Source organism: Morus notabilis, unplaced genomic scaffold (assembly GCF_000414095.1).
Source record: "Morus notabilis unplaced genomic scaffold, ASM41409v2 Scaffold261, whole genome shotgun sequence".
Taxonomy (NCBI): Eukaryota; Viridiplantae; Streptophyta; class Magnoliopsida; order Rosales; family Moraceae; genus Morus; species Morus notabilis.
The window spans coordinates 8,228-29,448 of record NW_010363042.1 but is presented as its reverse complement, the minus strand read 5'-3'; the positions used below and the strand labels follow the sequence as shown (position 1 = coordinate 29,448).

At 32.9% G+C, this 21,221-nt stretch overlaps 2 protein-coding genes and 1 pseudogene across 3 annotated transcripts; 2 read left to right on the top strand and 1 right to left on the bottom strand.

Annotated features, from left to right (window-relative positions):
* The first annotated feature begins 711 nt into the window (after window positions 1–711).
* On the top strand, window positions 712–4,062 carry LOC21399699 (phosphatidylinositol 4-kinase gamma 7). Of its 2 annotated transcripts, XM_010103329.2 has the most exons (3): window positions 712–900; window positions 1,779–1,903; window positions 2,032–4,062. In XM_010103329.2, exon 3 carries the CDS (start codon window positions 2,056–2,058, stop codon window positions 3,850–3,852), a length of 1,797 nt encoding a protein of 598 aa, XP_010101631.2. In that variant the 5' UTR covers window positions 712–900; window positions 1,779–1,903; window positions 2,032–2,055; the 3' UTR covers window positions 3,853–4,062. The 2 variants fall into 2 exon arrangements, with proteins under 2 accessions (XP_010101631.2, XP_024024826.1); XM_024169058.1 differs by having other exon boundaries at window positions 1,779–4,062.
* An 838-nt stretch (window positions 4,063–4,900) lies between these two features.
* Window positions 4,901–9,484, bottom strand: LOC21399698. Its single transcript, XM_010103328.2, has 3 exons — window positions 8,966–9,484; window positions 6,434–7,793; window positions 4,901–5,369 (listed from the first exon to the last, which is right to left on the bottom strand). The coding sequence occupies exons 1-3, from the start codon at window positions 9,320–9,322 to the stop codon at window positions 5,122–5,124; spliced, it is 1,965 nt and encodes a 654-aa protein (XP_010101630.1). The 5' UTR covers window positions 9,323–9,484; the 3' UTR covers window positions 4,901–5,121.
* A 9,776-nt stretch (window positions 9,485–19,260) lies between these two features.
* On the top strand, window positions 19,261–20,992 carry LOC21399697 (annotated as a pseudogene).
* The last annotated feature ends 229 nt before the right edge of the window (window positions 20,993–21,221 follow it).

The window sequence follows — 21,221 nt, the reverse complement described above, 5'->3', positions numbered from 1 at the left end:
ATAATAATACTTAAAGAAAATTCAACCACATATTTAAAAAAAATTTGAGAAACTAAACATATTTAAAAGAATTGAATAAGCTCAATAGGAACGTGCTATCAACTAGTAAAAACTAATGTATTGAGAAAATAACAATTTTACAAATCACGTAAATTACTTTTAAAACAAAAGAAAATACTTTTGATATTTTCCCTTCACCTTCTTAAAATAGTATAGGGTAGTTAAGTCATTTCGCATGAACCGTCCAAACCTTTTATTCGGCAGCCGGCGAGGGCAGATTCTGCCGCTTTCGCGGCCCACTACACAAACAGCAAGTGTGAACTTACTGACATTCTGGCCTCTGGCATTGTGCCACGTAAGTTCCCGCCACTGCTCCAACAATAGCTTTTTTTTTTATTTATTTATTTTTTTTAACACGCTCCAACAATAGCTTTGATCCCACGGTGAAGGTCGTGATTTCCCCTTTTTCGGGTTTTTTTTTTTTTTTTTTTTTTTTTTTTTTTTTAAGGCGGTGCATGTTGCTAAGAGAGAAGTTTACAGTGTACGATGAAAACACGAAAACGTAGAATTTGGTCCAATGTCTTTCGTTCTTTCATCAGTCAAACAACAGTAAAACCGAGGTCTTTCTCGTAATTTCAAAATAAAGGCCAATAGTGCACTATTTAAAGGAGACATTGCTGTTCATTAGCGACACAGACACAGAGAGAGAGAGACAGAGGAATCGGTGGGGGGAGAGTCTGGGCTGGCGATTGGCGGTTCATCGTGACCGTTGAATCTTCGGCATCTCCGATCACAGCCGTTGATCTCTAATACTTTCTCGTTCTCCGACCGAATTCTCTGATCTTTCTCTCCTGCCTCAGTTCTCTCTGGTCTCTGAACAGTGAGCTTCTTTTTCTACTGGTGATTCACTGAAACTTGCCTTTTTCTTTTCATTCCGATTCTTAGAAATTTGAATTTGAATTTCAATGTAATTTGTTTATGTTGCGTTATTGAGTGGACTCTATTCTTCCATGATTGCTTGCTTTTGATTTTCTTGATCTCTTGTTCTTTCTTTCTTTCCCTCTTTCTTTCTTTTCTTTTCAAAATTTAGTTGTGCTTCGGCTTCGGTCGATAAGGAAGTTTGTGAAAGAAAACTAAAATATATTACTCTCATTGAGTATTGTAATGAAAGTGGCTGAACTTTCAAAATTTTCAAAGTCGTATCTCATGTATAATTTAATGTCCAAGTTGAATTTGAGAACAGAATTTGTCCAGCTTTCTTTCCTTTTCCTTTTTCATTTTAAGGAAATTTTCTAATTTTAGGAGATGAAATTATAAGGAAGATCATTTCGTTGCAACAAAAATAGAATATTACTTAAAATGATTGTAAAAATAACAATAACTAAATGTCACCTATAATTGGCAAGTTTTATCTCCATGTATCAATCTTCTTTCAAAATCTTTTAAAATTTGAAATGGAGCAAGACGTTAGAGTATTAACAATTTTTTTTTTTTTTTTGATGGAATTATTAACGATGTTTTCACCTTTGGTACATTGTTTCTTTTTCCCCGAAATCTTTCATTATAATTTCTTTACATTCTTGTTTGGTAGTTGTTTGTGTTTCTTTAATACGAATTTTGCAACCATGTGATTAATCTTGTTTGGTTTCAAATGATTTGATTTTATTTCATCTTCTATTGCTAGAAGTTAATGTTGTTTAGTTAGAGGTAGTTATAAATTCTAATAGTGCTTCTTATGCATTTAATGACACCTCACGCCTCTACATTTGTTGTAGCAGATGTAAGCTCTGTTGAATCATGTAGTACAGTTACACGAGCTCCGAAATGAAGCGAGTTTGCGTCGTGTTTCTCGTCTCCGTTTCTGGGGAGGACAATTTTGTAGGCAATGATTCGACAATGCTAGGTTAGTTGATGATTGGTTGGACTCTTTTTATCTCTCTCATTCAATTGAGAGAGAACAAGTCTCTGCCTTGCCGTCACCTCTGCGTCATGGTTGGAACTAATAGATTTTCCTCTTCCATGTCTGCGAAGTTGGATATTCCTGCTCCCACAAATATGGCTGTTGCAGTCATCAATCGGGCTCGCAGTGGCGAGCACAATAATGGAAACGCAAGTGGAAATCTTTCCAGGAGGAGGAGAGTCTTTGTGCAGACCGAGACCGGCTGTGTTTTGGGAATGGAGTTGGAAAGGGGTGACAATGCCCATACTGTAAAGAGGAGACTGCAGCTTGCCCTCAACATTCCTACTCATGAGAGCTCATTGACATTTGGGGATCTTGTACTAAATAATGATCTTAGTGCCGTCCGAAATGACTCGCCATTACTTCTTACTAGGAATGCCATGCACCGAAGCTCATCGACTCCTTGCCTCTCTCCTACTGGGAACAATCCCCATCATCAGAGGGATCAGAGTGAGCTGATACAGATTTTAGGGGGTACTCACTTTCTTGGCAGTAAAGAACTGGTAAAGGAGATTGTAACAGCTATAAAAAATGGTGTCGATCCTATTCCTGTTCAGAGTGGGCTCGGAGGTGGTTACTTTTTTAGGAACAGCAGGGGTGAGACTGTTGCTATTGTGAAGCCAACAGATGAGGAGCCCTTTGCGCCAAACAACCCGAAAGGCTTTGTAGGCAAAGCTCTTGGGCAGCCAGGTCTGAAACCTTCTGTCAGAGTTGGGGAGACGGGCTTTAGGGAAGTGGCTGCTTACCTTTTGGATTATGATCACTCCGCCAATGTGCCTCTAACTGTTCTTGTAAAGGTTACACACTCGGTGTTCAATGTAAATGGAGTCAATGCAAACAATTTTCAGAATAAGAAGAAGGTTAGCAAGATAGCCTCTCTCCAGCAGTTTATTCCCCATGATTTTGATGCTGGTGACCATGGAACCTCAAGTTTTCCCGTTTCGGCTATTCATAGGATAGGGATTTTGGATATTAGAATCTTTAACACTGACAGGCACGCAGGGAACCTATTGGTTAAAAACCTTGATGGAATTGGGAGGTTTGGCCAGGTAGAGCTCATTCCAATTGATCATGGCCTTTGCTTACCGGAGAGCCTGGAGGATCCATATTTTGAATGGATTCACTGGCCTCAGGCATCAATTCCTTTCACTGAGGAAGAGCTCGAGTACATAAACAAGCTAGATCCAGTTCGTGATTCTGAGATGGTAAAGATGGAGCTGCCCATGATTCGGGAAGCATGTCTGCGGGTTCTAGTCCTTTGCACGGTGTTTCTCAAGGAAGCAGCTGCTTTTGGACTGTGTCTTGCTGAGATCGGTCAGATGATGAGTAGAGAGTTCCGAGGGCGAGAGGACCAGCCAAGTGAGCTCGAGGTTGTATGCCTTGAGGCAAGGAGGAGCATAGAAGATTGGAACATATCAAGCTTTGAATCTGAGAGATTAGATGAAGAGTTTGTATTTGACATAGATGGTGATGATGCATTTCATTGCAAGTGCAAAGGCGCGAATGGTCTGTGCCTGCTCTCTAAGCTGGATGAAGATATGGAAGACAATGAGGAAGCATTTGTAGATCCGAGGCCAGCCAATTTAGAAAGGTTCACCGATTCTTGGCCGAATTGGAACAATACCACTTCAAATTCATCCATGTCCGACGCGGACAAGAGAAGCCTAGGATACAATCGTAGGATGGGTTCCTTATCTGGGATTGCAAGAAGTGCTAATGAGCAGCTGCCTACCACAAGGAGTTATGTGAAGCTTGCTGATATGAACAATGAAGAATGGACGATGTTTCTTGATAAGTTCAAGGAGCTTCTTTACCCTGCCTTCGTCAAACGAAGCTCTGCCACTGCTGAGCAGAGACAGAAACTGAGGCTCGGAACTTCATGCCGGTTTTGAATATATCCTCTCTTTGTTGGTCTAATAAGCAATGGACAAGGCGACATCTTATAGTTGGTAGAAAGTTTGGTTTTCTAGTGCTGTAGTGTTGAAAAGATAAATCCTGTGCTTAGAAATAAATTTCCCAGAGATAGTGTATGATATTCTTAGATTTGCTGGGTGAAAGACTACGTTTTCTTTCTTCTATGATATCATGCTTGGTTGCTCTTAGAGTTACGAGTAACTGCTAACTGGTGGAGAGCTTGGAGAAAATATAGATAGAAATGGGGAAAAGAAAATGTGTGGTCTGTGATACGACCTCGTTTACATTTACGCTACAGCAAGCAATATTCATCGTAGAGTGCCAATTAAACAGTCTTTCCAATTTCAAATGACCCAAAAAGAGTCAAGTGAACAACGGAGGGTTTATTTTTTGAGTGAAAAATTTTAAAAAAAAATAACTCGAGTTACAACTTTATTCGAGTTCATGTTCTTTTAAGTTTAAACTCGAGTTTAAATTCGAGTTTAAAACTAAAACTCGAGTTCAAGTTTCCATTTCAACTCGAGTTCAGACACTTGAACTCAAATTAATGAACAATATTTTTTATATTTTTAAAAATGCTATAATTTTTTCGTTTTAATTTTGATTGAGATGATTTTTTTTTTCTATGCGTTGACAACGAAAAGACGAATAAAGCCTTACCCATATACCCTATTAAAATTTTTCATCAGCACTGAGTTTTTATTAAAATACTATCTAAATACAAATTCAAGTTTTGACCCACTCAAATATAAACTCAAAAAGATTCTTATCTTAAACCATAACTTAAATGTACACAACCAAACACAAACTCAAGTTACAAATTCAACTCAAGTTATAACTCAAATTCAACTCAAGAATTATACTCAAATTAAACTCTAAAAGAACAAGCCCGGAATTTCCTCTCCTTTTTTTAGGTTCGAAAAACAGTTGAACTCTTTTGCTAGTCTTTTTTCTCCCAAATTTCAAACTTGTGAAAAGAGTTCATTCTCGGTTTTACACACTGAATTTATGCTCCTGCTAATCATTAATATAATCTGCTTCAGTTTTGTTTGAATCAGAAGTTTAATCTACAAAACAGAAACAGGGAATAAACTACTATCATCTTCATGCCTATACAGTAATTATATACGTCTACAAATAGATATTACATGAGCTGTGGAGAAACCTGTACACAAAAATAAATGAATCTACATATGCTTTTCTACCAACAACAAAAATTCCAGAGGCAGATTCATTAATTTAGAACGTTAACTCATATTTGCACAGCCTATTTTCTCAAACATAATAGAATTGACAACATCTTTTACAAAGCTGTTAAAGCAATGCCGGCAAGACGTGGGCATGAGATCGGACCTAGGTATCTCACAAAGTCCCATGTGGGAACATTCAAAGCTTGAGAAAGAATGGACGCCATACTTTTTTTGGTGCTCCAGACCACAGGCAGCCAAAATGGTGTGCGTGGCAGCCCTTGCGAGTTCCTTAAACCCCGCAACGTCTGCGTATAAGGAAAGAGAATTTACAATCGGAATAGAATCATTGCAACAGAAAATATGTATTCTGTAAAGAAGAAAAACAATGAAGAACAAGAATCTATAACAGTATACAATAATTGAATTAAGGCCTTTGAAATTTTTCATGTGATGTTGATGGTAAAGTAAAGCACAAGAACTTTGAATCTTGAAGAGGACATTTAAATGGCCTATAACCAAGGATGAAAAATCTATATTTACAAAAAATATCTGTCCTTAAATTTTATGAAAATATCGACGGAAATATCGATATCGGTGGAAATTGACATAAAAAACAGATATTCATACTAAAACATTATTTTCAAATGAAATTTTAAGAAACGTTAAAATAAATACATTAATTAGATGAAACTCTCAATCAAAATACCAATTATTTGATAACTATGCAAGGTAAAGTGTGTCATAATACCATAAACATAATACCATAAATACTAAGCACACGTTCACAAATTGAGTAAAATAGCTAAAAGTCAACATAATACATATACCATACATATATGGTTTCACACATGATGATAAATTATCAATACCAAAAGGAGCTCCTAGGAAGTTCAAAGGTATTTTGAACACATTCTTAGTTTAAACAATATTGACATCAAGACATGGAGTTTGAATAGTTCTTTATATAATTTTGGACATGTCATATATTTTAGATTTTTTTGAAAAGCAAACTAATATATATAAAGTTATGGAAATTTCTATGAAAATTTTACCGATATTTCCGCAAAATTTCCGTAAAATTTCCACGATATTCGGTCATTTAACACCACTCACTCGGAAATGAAAATTTCCGTGAAAATATCGATATTTACTGTAATATCTGTGGAAATTTCAAGATATTCTGCAGAAATGATACTACACCTCTATTTCCATATCGGTACTTCCAAAATACGGAAATTTCCGTGGAAATATCGGTAAAAATGTCGATATTTTCATCCTTGGCTATAACATGAAAACCTTTTTGAATCAACTTCACCCATAACTGATCCACACTATTAGCATTTAGCAAGTTCAAGCATAATGATCATACCTAACTGTTTGTCTCTGCTTAGAAGCTTCAAATTGAGCTTGACAAGAGACTGGATCTCACTTTTCGCATCGTCATGCCTTACCACATTACTCTGGGCGCTGTCATTTTTTGATCTGGTACTTCCGTTGGGTAAATCCACTTTCAGAGAAGATGCACTTAGCTCTGACTTGACATCAAAAGATTCAGAGGCTCCATGGCTTACTAAACAAGCAGGCCGATTTTGCTCGCCAGCAAGGTTTGATGAAGCTGAATTTACACTTTCCTCTAAATATATTGACCTATTTTTTCGACGGGTATTATCTACAACAGAAATGGTGTTCTTAGACAACGAAGGTTCAAGCAATCTCGGCAAACATGTTGTTGAAAGACTAGAACTACATCCTGCTGCTACCTTAGTAATACCTCTACTCGATCGCTCCTTTTCTAACTCTGCCCATTGATGCTTTTTTATTTCCTTCTCAAAAGAACTGTGTTCCAAGGGCTTCTCCATTCCAGTTTTTCCCACACCAGTACCACTATATCCAAGTTGTTGACTATTTCTTGTATGATTAGAACTAACATTAGCTCTTTCTTCTGAGCCACTTACTTTGCTAGGAGGGAGTTTGGAGGACCTGCTAGTCTTTCCACGAGTACAGTGCTTCGATTTTGCTATATCAAGCATTTTCCATGCCCTGTCAATATCTTTTGAGCGAATACTATCTTCATTTCTCGACTGCTGACTAACTTTAGAAGATGTTGTTTCCACTTCACCTGACCTGTCGTGCAGTACTGCATTATTTTCATGCTTCTGACTGTGGCATTGCTGTTTGGATGAACCGGGAGAAAAGCTCAATGAACCACTTCTCAAAGCATTCCAATTTTCACGCAGTGCTCTTATGCGACTATGCACATTGCGGCAGCGACCCAACGTTCTTGCACCTGATTTGGTAAATTTCTCGACAGCCTTCATATTGAATGTTCTAGAACCCGGACCAGTAGCTTCGTTCACTGCAAGGGGTCTCCGATGAGGGACAGCAGAAGGGAAGACTCTGCTTGAATCTGAAGAAACTCTTGAAGAAGCTCTCTCATTCACTGGGCGATGTGATTCTCGTCTTACAACATTTGGTAGAGCCGAATGCATAATTACATCTTGATCGTTGTCTTCATTATTTGTTTCACTATGGGCATGTTCAGCCCTACTAATGATACAATCACGGCAAAACCAATCACCTTCAGGTACAGTAAAACCAAGGCCAACACAGTAAGTATGAGCAGCTGAATCACAGAGATCACACAGAAGCAGAAGATGTTCATCTTTTGTGCTACGGCATGCGTTACATAAAACCTCGGCATAAGGATCAAAAGAACCAGTTGTGTTTGCCTGAACATATATAATATTAACCAATTCAAGCTTCTGAAGCAAATAAAAATATGAACTTAAAAATTATTAAAAATGATCAATGAACAAATTCACTTGGGAAAACCATAACCTAAAAACTGCTATCATCTATTCAGCCGTAACGTGTTTTTCACTCTGTTTTCAATACCTTTCAACTGCATGTTCTCGGATTTAGGCTGCATATTAGTTTTCCCCAAAAAAAAATGTTTGGAATATGGACATCATTTTGAATATTAAAAAAAGTTTCAATGAGTGTGTTTAGAATTGGTTTAAAAATAATTTTATTTACAATAAAAAATAAAAATAATATTGTTTTGAGAATTATTTTGAGACCGATTTTAAAATTACGTTTGGTTAATTTTTTAAAGGATGTTTTCAGTATAATAAAAAAATGAAATCAAATTTATTAATTAATATATTATAATATTATTAATAAGTATTAAAAAATAAAAATACAAAAAGTAAAAATAACTTTCAAATTATTTTTTAATTTGTTCACAAAAACTCTTCACTGTTTTGTTTTCGTTTTCATTTTTAAAATATTTACTAAATAAATATATTTTTATTTTTATTTTTTAAAATACGTGAAAACCGTTTTTAAAAACGGTTCCGCGCACAATATAATCTTATTGTCTTGAATATCCGCACGAAACAGGACTATCCCATTAAGGGGACTTTTTTTTTTTTTTTCCCAATTATGCAGCTTTGTACGCAGGCATTCATTTGACGTTTTTTTTTTAATCGTACAAAAATTTCAGTTCTTGAGGTCTTTCCAAAATTAGAGCATGAAGTAAAGAGAGAAAAGGATTATTATGTGTACACACACACATATATAAAGCTAAATGCAAGCAGAAATAAACCAAACGATCAAAATGTCAAAGCTTAATTCTAAACCAAACTCAAGGCTGAGCCATAAAATAAAGGAATTAACGCTAAAAACAAACTGAATTCGAAATTAAACCAAACAAAATCACGAGATCGTTTGGTTTATATATTCAGAATTATTCTCATTTTACGGTTTATATATTCAGAATTATTCTCATTTTAAGTTTTTTTTTTTTTTTAGAGAAAGTAGCGTAAAAAACTATGAATCATCGTTTAGAATCACGGTAGAATATAGGAAACCAACGCCTGTAAATTCCCAAAATTCTCACCTGATCACGAACCGGAACCTTGATCATTCTTTCGCAAGCGAAAACTCCGTCCTTCGGTGGTCTGCGAATGGCGGCGAACCTCCGTCGGCACATAGGGCAACGCGACTCGGTCTTGGACCACTCCATGATGCACAAGAAGCAGAAGTAGTGATCGCAGCAATCGATTTCGCCTCTGATTGCTTTCACATCCTCTAAGAAGCAAATTGCACAGTTGCGAGAAGCCGAATTCTCAGCGACCGGTGCTTGGTTTTCGTCTTCGAGCTTCGATTTGCATTTGGAGCTCTGGCTTTGCGTTGATACGCCGGTTTTGAGGCGCTTGCTTGGGGAGGAGTCCGAGTCCGCCGAGTCACCCGCCATTGATGCTGAGTCCTCTCGATGTTTTCGGTAACCGAGTTGGTTCTTCTGACGATTAGCCGTAAATATCAGATTCGGAAGTCGGAACGAAGAAAATAATGATAAGAGAACTTCTGGATTTGGGCTGATCAGGGCGAATTACCTCAAGTCCAACTTCATGGACCGTATTCCGGGTCGAGGTAGATAAAAGAAACGGAAATAGTAGAAAATAGGCTAATATGAAAAACTTAAGGAAGTATATAGGTCAAATTTTAGTTATAGAAATTAATAGGTTATAATTTGTCAAGTTATGGTTCATAACTAGATAAGTTATGGATAAATTTATCAAGTTATGGTTCATAGTCAGACAAATTATGGACAAAAACCGTGATTTATGGATAATAACTTGTCAAGTTATGATTCATAACCAAATAAGTTACGAACAAAAACAGTAATTTAGCCTATTTATTAACTTATGTAAATTATTAGTCTATTAATTTTAATTCATCTCAAATTTTAACATATTTTCCTCTTTCTCCCTAAAAGAAAAAACAAAAACAAATGACAAATTACTCGTCTTTCCTCTAATAAAGGCTTTATCACAAGTCTCATAAATTTAATTTTAACAACTCTTATTAAATTTTTAGTGAAAAATGTCCCATAAAATACAAAAACTAACAAAAAAAACCTTCTTATGTTAAGATATTTAATAGAAATAACATGTATCACATAAATAAGTATAGTTGAACTATTTTTAATATACAATTATGTTGTTAACATTTTCTCATCCCGTCACACAGAAGTGCAATTATACAGTGGGAACTGTTATTTTTTTTATTATACCAACTTTTTCTTAATTTACTTTACCTGAAAAACTTTGAAGGTTCATCAATGGTGGTCAACATCAATAACTAAAGTAAGAATTTGAAAGAGTGAGAAAATTTGCAAGAGTTTTTGAAATTCAGGGGGAAAAAGATAAATTAAAATTCAAGGGCTTTGTGACAAGACTAATAGTTCGGGAAAAAATGTGTAATTTGTCTAAAAAAAAAAAAAACCAAAACAAATTAAAAAAGAGAATGAGTGAAATAACATATTTAATAGGTACTAAGTAAATTATAGCATAGTTCTTTAAAAAAGGTCAATTATAACCTAATTTGAAATCTTAAGTTTTCAACATTACAAAAACTCTAAAGTACTTCAAAACCCTCTCATTCTCATCTCTCTTCTTCCCTCTAGTTAGTTCAACATGCCCATCGGGTACTGATAAATACCGTCTTACTAATAAAAATATATATTTATTAATAAATACCGTATTTATTAAAAAATATTATATTTATCTAAAAAATCGTATTTACATGTAAATATCATAATTATCCGAGTTGTGTCGCCGTCCTTGGTCTGCGAACTAGAGATCATGGTTTTCGAAGCCTGACAGGTGGTGACGAAGCCGCACATCGTCAGAGATCATGACGATCTTTTTCACTGTCAGGACTTTGATTGGCGATATCTTTGGTGGCGACAAAGTCGCGCATCGTTGGAGACCCAACTAATTTGATCTGGACCGAGATTGAGGAACTGAGAGAATGTAGGAGATGGGAAGACAGAGGAGAGAGAACGATTGAGGTAGTGAGAGAACAAGAGAGATGGGGAGGACGGAGGAAAGAGAGAGAGAGAGAGAGAGAGAGATCGAGGAAGTGAGAGAAAGAAGGAAATCGAAAGGAGAGAGGAAGAGATATTGGTATGATTGGGTTTTTTTATGGAATTTTAATGGGGTTGGGGTATTTAAAGTATTATAGAAATATTTGAGATGATATACTATAATTTACTAGTAATTTGAAAAGCCGCTATTGACTTTATTAAGGTGTATGAAATATGTTATTTGGTGTATTTTCTTTTAAAAAAAAGTAATTACCCGAAAATTATATTAATGTCCCCACTAATTCATAATTCATGTTTTATTACAACTCTACCTTAATTTACATTAAAACTCACTAATATGACCCCAAATAATTATAAATTGAAATAGTTTTTTTTCAACAAAATAAAAGAGCATTGTCATACACCTATCTTAACTACAGGTAGAAATTATTTTTCACGGGAATAAAAGAACATACCCCACATTTCCAGTTAATACTAATTTTATTTTCATAAATTCTAAACCTTTCTTTATCAAAATTTTTAAAAATTTTGTTGGAGGTTCCAATTGAAAAAAAAAAAAAAAGCATGCCTCTTGAAGAGTCAACAAATGTCAAAGTATGTATTTCTAATAATAAAAAAAACAAATGTCAAAGTACGTATTTCTAATAATAATAATAATAATAAATCTTAAGACATCATCATCATTAAGCATCTTTATTTTTTTTATTTGTTATGGAGACTTGGTTCTTATATAATGGACATGTCAAAAGAAAAAAGTAAAAAGAAGGTAAAATGAGAAATAAGGGTTAAAAGGACAGAAGTGAATAAGGAATTAAAAAGAAAATATAACATTTAAAAATGATTTTTTTTATTTTATAAAAGGTGATTCTATTCACACTGATACATATCCGAATATTAAATAAATATAAATAGATAAATAAAGTTCGTTCGAGTGAAATTTAACCTCCAAATTGAGTTTTTGAGGAACTCGGGCCTTCCAAAAGCATAAAATGCTAAATAATTCATCCACACCCACATACACCCATATTTGTAAGAACAAACTAAACATTCCAAATCAACTATTTTGACTAATTCAAACCTAATATGAATAATAATAAAATCTAAAATAGATATTACAAAGCAAATAAATAATCTAAGTAAATAAAATCTTAAATATTATGGAGCCATAAACACACCCTGCTTTTTATTCTCCATACCCTATTCTAATTACACGCTTCACATAATTTTTAAATAATTAAATTTACTTTTTACACATCTATATTATTCTAAGATCACTCCTAACAATTTTTTATAAAATTCTTAATTCTTAATCAATTTACTTTTCTTTTCACACCCACAAACTGTATTAATTGTTACTTTAATATTGTATTTATTTATTTTTTACCCAAAGCGTCAACCGAAAAATGACTCATAATAAAGAACCCAGGAAAAGGAAAAAAAAAAAAAGAAGAAGAGAGCAAAATCAACTAAAAACTAAACTGGAACATAAAACTATGTTAATTGAGAAATAATTAGGGGATGTTTATTTCATGTATCGTCCCTGATTCTGAATCATGATTCATGGTTCTCTACAGTGTTTTTCTCTCACAAAAAACACACGTAAAATGAAAATGGTTTTGAATCATGATTTTAAATCCATAAACCAAACGTTCATTTAGAAAAGACAACGACAAAGGAAAAATGCAAACCCAGTATCCATAAAACTGCATATTAGCATAAGCAACCAAACAAGAGAAATACAATGAAAAAACACAACCAATCCCACTATATATTAAATAAGAAAAAAAGGGAACAACCGTCAAATAACAAATATCAAAGATAATTTAACATACTTCTGTAGAATTTTTTACAATAGTCAGATGAAAATTAGGTTTTTGTTATAGAGTTCATAATAGCAATAGATGTAGTATAGAAATATGATATGTGGGGTGTGTTGAGAGAAAAGGAAAAAAAAACCTAGTTATCATTAGTTTTCTTTTTATAATAAATTTTAATGATAAAATTAAATCTAAAATAATTGTCCTTTTTGTCATTTTATGTGAGGATGATTCTGTAATAAGAAACTTTAACTAGAAGGGGGTGTGGAGAGTAAAGATAAGATTATGAATAGAACCACCATTTTATAAATGAAATGAAAGATTAAAAGAAGATAGAGGTCCATTTTGAAGAAAAAAAATTAGGTGGGGGTATGAGAGGGTTAAATTAAATATTATGAAAGTTATATCTATAAAAGAATAGATTTTTTAAATTTTTATTAGAGAATTATTAATTGTTGGGGACATCTATAACTTCTTGATGTGTAAATATATGCATTGTTGAAAATTTCTATTGTTGTTGTGTTATTAATCAGAAGTTGTTGTGACAAAAAACATGTAGGTGTTTGGTAAGTTTTTTTTTTTCTTTTTTTAAAAGTTACTATGAACATTAAAAGTAAAAATTTAGGTGTTTGGTAAACTATGTAGAAAATTACTGTGAAGATTTATAATGACTAAAATAGACATACTTTAATACACATATTTATAATTAGTTTATTTATATTTTTATAGTAATATTCATAATATTTATACTTCAAAATAAAGTATAATTTTCATTTTATTAATTATAATATCTCTAAAAATAAAATAGTTTTATTCAAGGAGATAAATTATATAATTAAAAAGAAATTAAATACATAAAGAACTGAAGAAAAATTATTTTTCAAACTTGCAACATTATAATAAAAATGTATTATTAAAATTTAGCATAAGATATTTATTAAAGATTTTTAATTTTTAAATAAAAATTTAAAATAAAATATATTCTTTAATTTGATTTGAAACAAATATAATGAGTAGATTGGGAATTAAGTTTTATTATTAGGGTCATTTTAGTAAATTGTAACAATGGCAGTAGAAGTTGCTGTACAAAAACAACATCTGACCTACTTCTCAAATTTTGTTGTGGGACAGCAGCTTTTAGAAGCTATAAGTAGGTTTTAACAAACACCCTCACCAACTGTAGCTTCTTAAAAAAACTAAAAGAAACTTTTAAAAATAATGCCAAATGGGTCCATCACTACTCTATAAGAAATAGTAGTAATTACACCCATATAGCAAACTTATGAGAATGTGGTTGAAATATAACAAATTTGTTTTTAAATATTATACAAATAAAATAATTATTTTAATAATTATTTTAATGATATCTAAATTTTTGCTATATTTTAACATGATCAGTTAAATTTTGTCATAGGTATTAATAGTCCTATAGCTCTAAAATAGCTATAAAATCTGATAATAATAATAATTATAATGAAACTTAACTTAAATAACAAAATAGAGCCTTAAATTTAATGAATTCTAATTCAAATAAAATTCTTAATAAAAAGTCTAATCTTAATAATAAATAATAAACAATCCTGATCAAACTCACACTAAATATGGATAATAATCTATGACATAGAAATGCTAATAAGAGTTAAGTTTTCTAATTTATGTTCTATATCAGATGTATTTATGTGACAATTTTTTGTATTTCGAATTTATCTCATATCTTGCTAACCTTTGACTAGTTTATTTGTGTTGCATAAATCAATGTTTATGAATCCATTTGAAGCTGAGGGTTTTTGTGTTTTCTTCAAAATAAAGAAAAAAAAATTATTTCATTGATGCATTTTAAATTTATCAGCTTAACACTTTAACCTTTTCTTTTCAGTTTTAACGAACAAGATCTTTATTTAAAAAATTACAACAATTATAATCCTATAATTAACGTACATCTACTAATGGATTGAATGCCACGTGATTTTGCAACAAATATACCATAATTTATTTGACCAGTTGGAGTTTTTTTTTTTTTTTTTTTTTTTTTTTTTTTTTTTTAAATGAGAAAAATTGAAAAATTGGAATTTGAACTTTTAATTTTTAACATTCGAGACCCTATGGACAGCATTACTACAAATGAATAATTTAAGGCCTTATTTGCTAAACTTAAAAGTTTGGGATCCAATCTAAAAAAAATATATATATATATATATATGGTCATTAACATACATAGTACATAACAAAAAAAAAAAAGAATGTACCTTTCCAACAAAAAGATGGAAATCCAACTGTGATTTCCACAAATTTACTGGTTGAAACGGAACATGTTGGGACTTGATATTTAGTAACTAAGACTAGTAATATGGGTCACGACATGACAATACGACTTAAAAATAATACGAATTTCACGGGTTATGGCTGATAAAAAAGATGTTCGGATCAGAATTAGATCGTCTTGAAATTAACACGAAAAATACATATCAATTTTGAGTTGGACCCGCTTAACCCGAATACGAAAAGAAACTCATAAAAAACTAAATTTTTTTTTCATTACATATTTTAGATTTTATTATTACCACAATAGTTATACTCAAAATCTTATACTATTATTTACTTAATTTTGATGGATGTTATTGTATTTTAGCGTGATATGAATTTTAAGTTATTTTTAATACGTAAAAAACTAAAGAAAAATATATAATTTCGTGTCAATTTCGAGTTTATGAGTCAATTTCGTGTCAATTTTGAGTTGATGAGTCAATTTCATATTAAATGTCATTTTCGTATCGTGTCGTGTCAACCCGTAAAGTAGTATGTCGTGTTCGTCTTATTGTTTTTAAAAAATTTTATCTCACAAATTGTGTTTAAATTAACTATAAATTTTAAAAAAATAATCAAAACATAACACAAATACAATAAGTGACACAAATTATTACCTAAATAGTCACTACTTTAAATTTACGTAAAAGTAACCCAACCTTTACACTGCTCGTACTATCTCTAAGGACTAGGATTCTCTCCCTCTATTGCCACTGTTTGCACTTTGCAGTTTGGCCAGCGGAACATGCTGGTTATTTCCTTAAAAAGGAAATTGAGGCCCTTTCATTTTATCAGTTTGTGTTGAGAATTTGAGATTTATACAGTAAATTTTTTTAAAAAATAATTATATTTAATTTTTTTATTACAGTAAAAAATTATCACATAAAATTATATTTTAATTTAAATTAAAAATTTAAATCAACGAATTAAACAGATTCTAAATTTATTTAACAGAACTAGAAAAATAACTATGCTAACTCTTTATTTTCAATTGATAAATTTTTATTAAAAATTATTTATATTATTTATTTTTTTTAATTTAATGTGATTTTAAATTAATAAACGGTCAAAAATTAATAATATTTATATTACTGACTTAAAAAAAAAAAACCCCCCCTTCTTTTTATCGTTTTTCACTCTATTTCTACGGTTTTACTAATTAGTACTGCAAAGATACAAGAGGAAAAAAAAAAGGGCAAAAAGAGCAAAAAACAAAAAGAGAAAGAAAAAACTCGTCACTGATGACGTCTCACTATCTCAGTCACGTGTTCAACATTTGACATTTGTGTACCAGTGGCAAAAGCATATTAACTTATAGTATTATAATACCAATAACATTATCAACTATTTAAGGCCCCGTTCACTTCGCTGATTTGAGTTTAGAATTCGAGTTTTTTTACAGTAAAAAGCTCTCACAAACAATCACATCTAACTTTTTTGCTACAGTAAAAAGCTCTCACATAAAGTCACATCTCAACTCGAATTCTAAACTCAAATCAGTGAAGTGAACGGGGTCACTGTATTTTGCAAGAATAGTCTACGAATTTGAAAGTTTATTAGACCGAGAGAAAAGAAGCCTAGGTATATAGGATAACCTAGGGGGCGGAGCTGTTTAAAGACGAGTGGGGGCAGCCACCCTCACTATTTTTTTGAAAAGTAAAATTTAACCTCTTAAAATATTAAAATTTTTAGTTTTGTCCCTACTCAAATTTTATTTTTTCATACATGCCAAATTTTATTTTTTAAGAATTTGTATTTCTACATTTTTATACAATTTTACTCCTTTTACTCATGAACAATTCTAATATGTATTATGATTTATATATGGGATCTTTTATGGTATTTTTTTTTATTTCTATACCATGCATTTTGAGGTTAAAAAACGTATACTTTATATTTTGAATTATATTACATTTATACACTTCAAATTTATAGTAAATACTTACCTATTTACTGTCAAAGTTGGTTTTCACTATGAAAAATACCTAAATATCCTCATATTTTACAAGTTTTCTTTCCTTTTCAAAAAATTTATTAATGGCATTTAGCTCTTTAAGTAGTCAAAATTGATTATTGATCGAGGAAAGACAAGAAGTTAGCATAAATTAGAAATTTAAAAGCATAAATATGGTCAACTGCAAAATATAATGTTGCATGATTTTTTTTTTATCATTTTAAGTATAAAAATGAAAAATACCTAAGGGTATCCTTATTGGTCTAATCAAAATTATATTAAAATAAAAAATATGCATAACAAATAATTTTTTTATACCAATATGACGTTTCAAGACAAAGCCGTATCAACAATTTTTTCTTTTCACATTGTCAAATTCTTTATATGTATTTGGTAGTTCTTCAAAACTACAATATTACAATTTCTTTTTGTATATTTTGTCATTTTTTTATTTTTTAAAAATATAATAATATTTCTTTCTTACTGAGATTGAAAGCTAGTTTCGCCATGATAGTCAGTAAATCATATTAAAGAAATAAAAAAAACCTATTTAAATTACTTAGAAAAGCAGAATGACACCTGGTGGTATATTGTCGTTTCTCTATCTGGGTTGCAACTTATCGTGTAACAATATGTTTCCAGTGGTTTATGTCATCTATATCAATACTTGACCAGAGTTGTAAATATTTTTTTTGATAATTTGTAAATATTGCACTTGTTTTGGAACTCACTTTTTTTTTAGTTCATACCTTTGAGGTAAGATTACACGTCTACTAGACCCTACTTCGAATGGTTTCTTATCTTATTATGTAAGATTATTTACATCAATCATTGCCGCTTCTCACCGCTCCATCTTATGACTTTTTTTTCAATGGTTAATAGTCTGTTTGAAATGTATTTAAACCAGCGATTATGATTCTATTATAATGTTTTTCTCTTATAAATAATTTAAACTAAAAATATTCTTTTTAATAGTTCTCTCACAAAGAACATGTCAATAAATTAAAATTATTGATTTGAACACATGCCTAAGTGCTTTTTTTAAGATGCATGCACATAATGTATATTTCTATTGCTGCCGAGTTTTCCCTCTGACGCGCCTTCGAGGAACTTTTAATGTCAGTTTAATGATATACAAGTTTTACAATATAATTTTTCAACTATTACCATAGTCATGAATTGGATTCAACATACTGAGCATTGACCCATGTTAGAAACTTGGAAATTTGATATTACATAACGATCATTAAGTAATGGAACATATTGAACCTGTAATTCCCTTCTCTTTTCTCTTCCTTTCTTATTCTTCATTGTAATTGTACTTTTTATAAAATATATTGAAATCTGAGATCTAACCGTAGACGTAGACCTCAAATTAAAGGTGAACTACTATAAATTCTTGTTTTCATTTATTTTTTCACACTTCACGTTCTCGTTCTAGCGTTATATCGACTCCGGTTGACTCACCAACACGATCGATACTCGGAGCGGCCATTGGCCCTCCAAACAGAGTTAATTGTAGAATCCGGCCTCTACATAATTCATCTAAATTGTTACATTGAGATTTAGTGATATTAAATTTATGTGAGAAATCACCATCTATTATTCCTATAAATTTCTTGGTAGATCAAACTATTTCTATGTTGTTCTTGTGACTATTAGTAACTAAATAAACTAAATTCAAATATTATTCTAATTTTAAAATGTGATATTGTATAATAGTTTCACGATGAGTATATTGGATCTTTTATAGTATTATTGTCATAAGTACTATGATAACCTACCGTGAGGCATTATGCTTGATAGTACTTAAATTATGTGGAATTTCAATTATCTCATGTATACAGTATGGCACACTTTATTTACATTGCACGTTTATACGACTTCATTTCACCATTCTTTTTTAACTACATATATGCGGTTTTAAGTGTTCAACTTACTTGTTATTTTGACACAGAAAACTCTCTTAGAGTTTACCTATTACAATCATGCCCAGATCTATTATTACATGGATGTTCAACAACTCAACCACTCACTCTACCTCCTAAACAAAATCCTCAGCGTAGCATAACTAGAAATACACATTTATAATAACACCATATAGCATACAACATTGATATCCAATAAAAAAAAAATCATTACAATTCTATCCATGAACATAATAGTACGTCAATTATTCATTATTTTCAACTAAATGCTACAATTTGTGTGCGTATTTATACACTGTCGTTTATGTGACGTCTTTTTTTTCCTTAAAGTACGTCACTCCTTATTAAAAGTCTGTTATATGACAATCTTGCCCTTCAAGCGTTTATAATATCTGCTTCCAACCTTACACTTATTGGAATTCAACCTCACGTGCCATCATATCACTAATAATCAGCCTGATGCGTGAAACAGAAGTCAATCAAAGTGGAGACTTTACCCAACTATTTATCCTCAAAAAATTTCAATATAGGTGTCGCTCCAGTAGCCGCACTGGAGACTTTACCCAACTATTTATCCTCAAAAAAAAAAAAAAAAAAAAAAAACAGTGGCCGGCATGAGTAGTACCCATATTCTGGTCTTCCCTTTCCCTTTCCCTTTCACCGATCAGATCATCAGGTCCCACAACGCCGGCGAAATCACCATCACCATCCTCGTCACCCCCAAAAACCTTCCTCTCCTCAACCAAATCCTGTCTGTACACCCCTCCATCTAAACCCTAGTCTTGCCTTTCCCTTCCTCCTCTTCCATTCCCCTCGGCGCAGAAAACGCCAAAGATTTCAAAGCCACTTCCGCCCTCGCTATGATCCGGGCCGTCGGTGGGCTCCCCCTGATCAAATGGTTCCGGTCCCACTTCCGACCCCAACGATCAAAACGAGGTCGTTTCGTTCGGTGGCGTTCCGAATTGTCCGAAATACCCTTGGTGGCAGCTTTCCCCGATGTACCGGAGCTACGTTGGGGGAGACCCAGATGGGAAATTTCTCAGAGACGGGTTTCTTGACAACTTGACGAGCTGGGGACTCGTCGTCAACTCGTTTGGTGATCTAGAAGGGGTTTACTTGGAGCATCTGAGGAAGGAAATGGGCCATACTCGTGTTTGGGCTGTTGGGCCCGTGAAGCCCATTGAGCAATCTGGGCCCACTACGAGAGGTGGGCCGAGTTCAGTTTCTGCGGACAGCATAACATCTTGGCTTGACAAGTGTGATGATAACAAGGTTGTGTACGTTTGCTTTGGCAGTCTAGCCGTGTTGCGGAACGATCAAATGGAGGCGTTGGCTTTGGGGTTGGAGAGAAGTGGGGGCAGTTTTGTGTGGTCGATCAAGGAGCCGACACACGTGGAGGGTGGCTACGGGAGGGTTCCACACGGGTTCGAAGATCGTGTGGCGGGGAGGGGCCTAGTCATAAAAGGGTGGGCCCCGCAGGTGTTGATATTGAACCATCGCGCCGTGGGTGCGTTCTTGACTCATTGTGGGTGGAACTTGGTGCTGGAATCGGTCACGTCGGGCGTGCCAATACTAGCTTGGCCCATGGGAGCCGACCAATTCATAAACGCGACATTATTGGAGCAATTGAAGTTGACAATCAGAGTGTGTGAAGGGGAACGAACTGTTTCTAATTGAGTCGATTTGGCTCGAGTTTTGGTGGAATCAGTTAGGGATGATGACCGAGCTGAGAGGCAACGCGCTAAGCAATTAGCGGCACTTCGAGCCACGGTAGATGGTGGTAGTTCAGTCAAGGATGTCGAGTCCTTGATTGCTCATTTGGTTGCACTTGGAGCTGCTATTTGTAAGTAAATCGCGTTTTTTTTTTCTTTAGCTAATGAGAATAAAAAAGGTAAAGAATGCAGTCTAAATTAGTAGCAAGCCACTTATATAGACAAAATGAGGTTTAATAAGAATTTACAGCTAAATTATGTATGCGACCATAATTCAGCACTTTTTCTATTAAAAAAAAGGTTTGTGACTTTCTTATTGATTGGTGTTTTAGTTTTTTCGATTGTGTGACTAATCATGTTATTTGGAGTTGCATGATAAAATTGTAAAAATTAACTCATGTGTAACTCGTATGTGTGTTTGTAAGGAACTAATATTACTTATAAGATGTAAATAATCATCTGGTAAATCTTTTCTTACCAAATAATGACTCAGGATTCGTGTTGCTCACGTTTTTAAGAAAGAGGAAAAAAGAACGAAAGCAAAGATAT

Coding starts and splice junctions, on each gene's coding strand:
- LOC21399699 (XM_024169058.1), top strand. CDS start 1,912: ATGATTGGTTGGACTCTTTTTATCTCTCTCATTCAATTGAGAGAGAAC.
- LOC21399698 (XM_010103328.2), bottom strand. CDS start 9,322: ATGGCGGGTGACTCGGCGGACTCGGACTCCTCCCCAAGCAAGCGCCTC. Junction 7,794..8,965: donor AGGTTCCGGTTCGTGATCAG/GTGAGAATTTTG, acceptor ATATATGTTCAG/GCAAACACAACTGGTTCTTT. Junction 5,370..6,433: donor AAGCAGAGACAAACAGTTAG/GTATGATCATTA, acceptor CCTTATACGCAG/ACGTTGCGGGGTTTAAGGAA.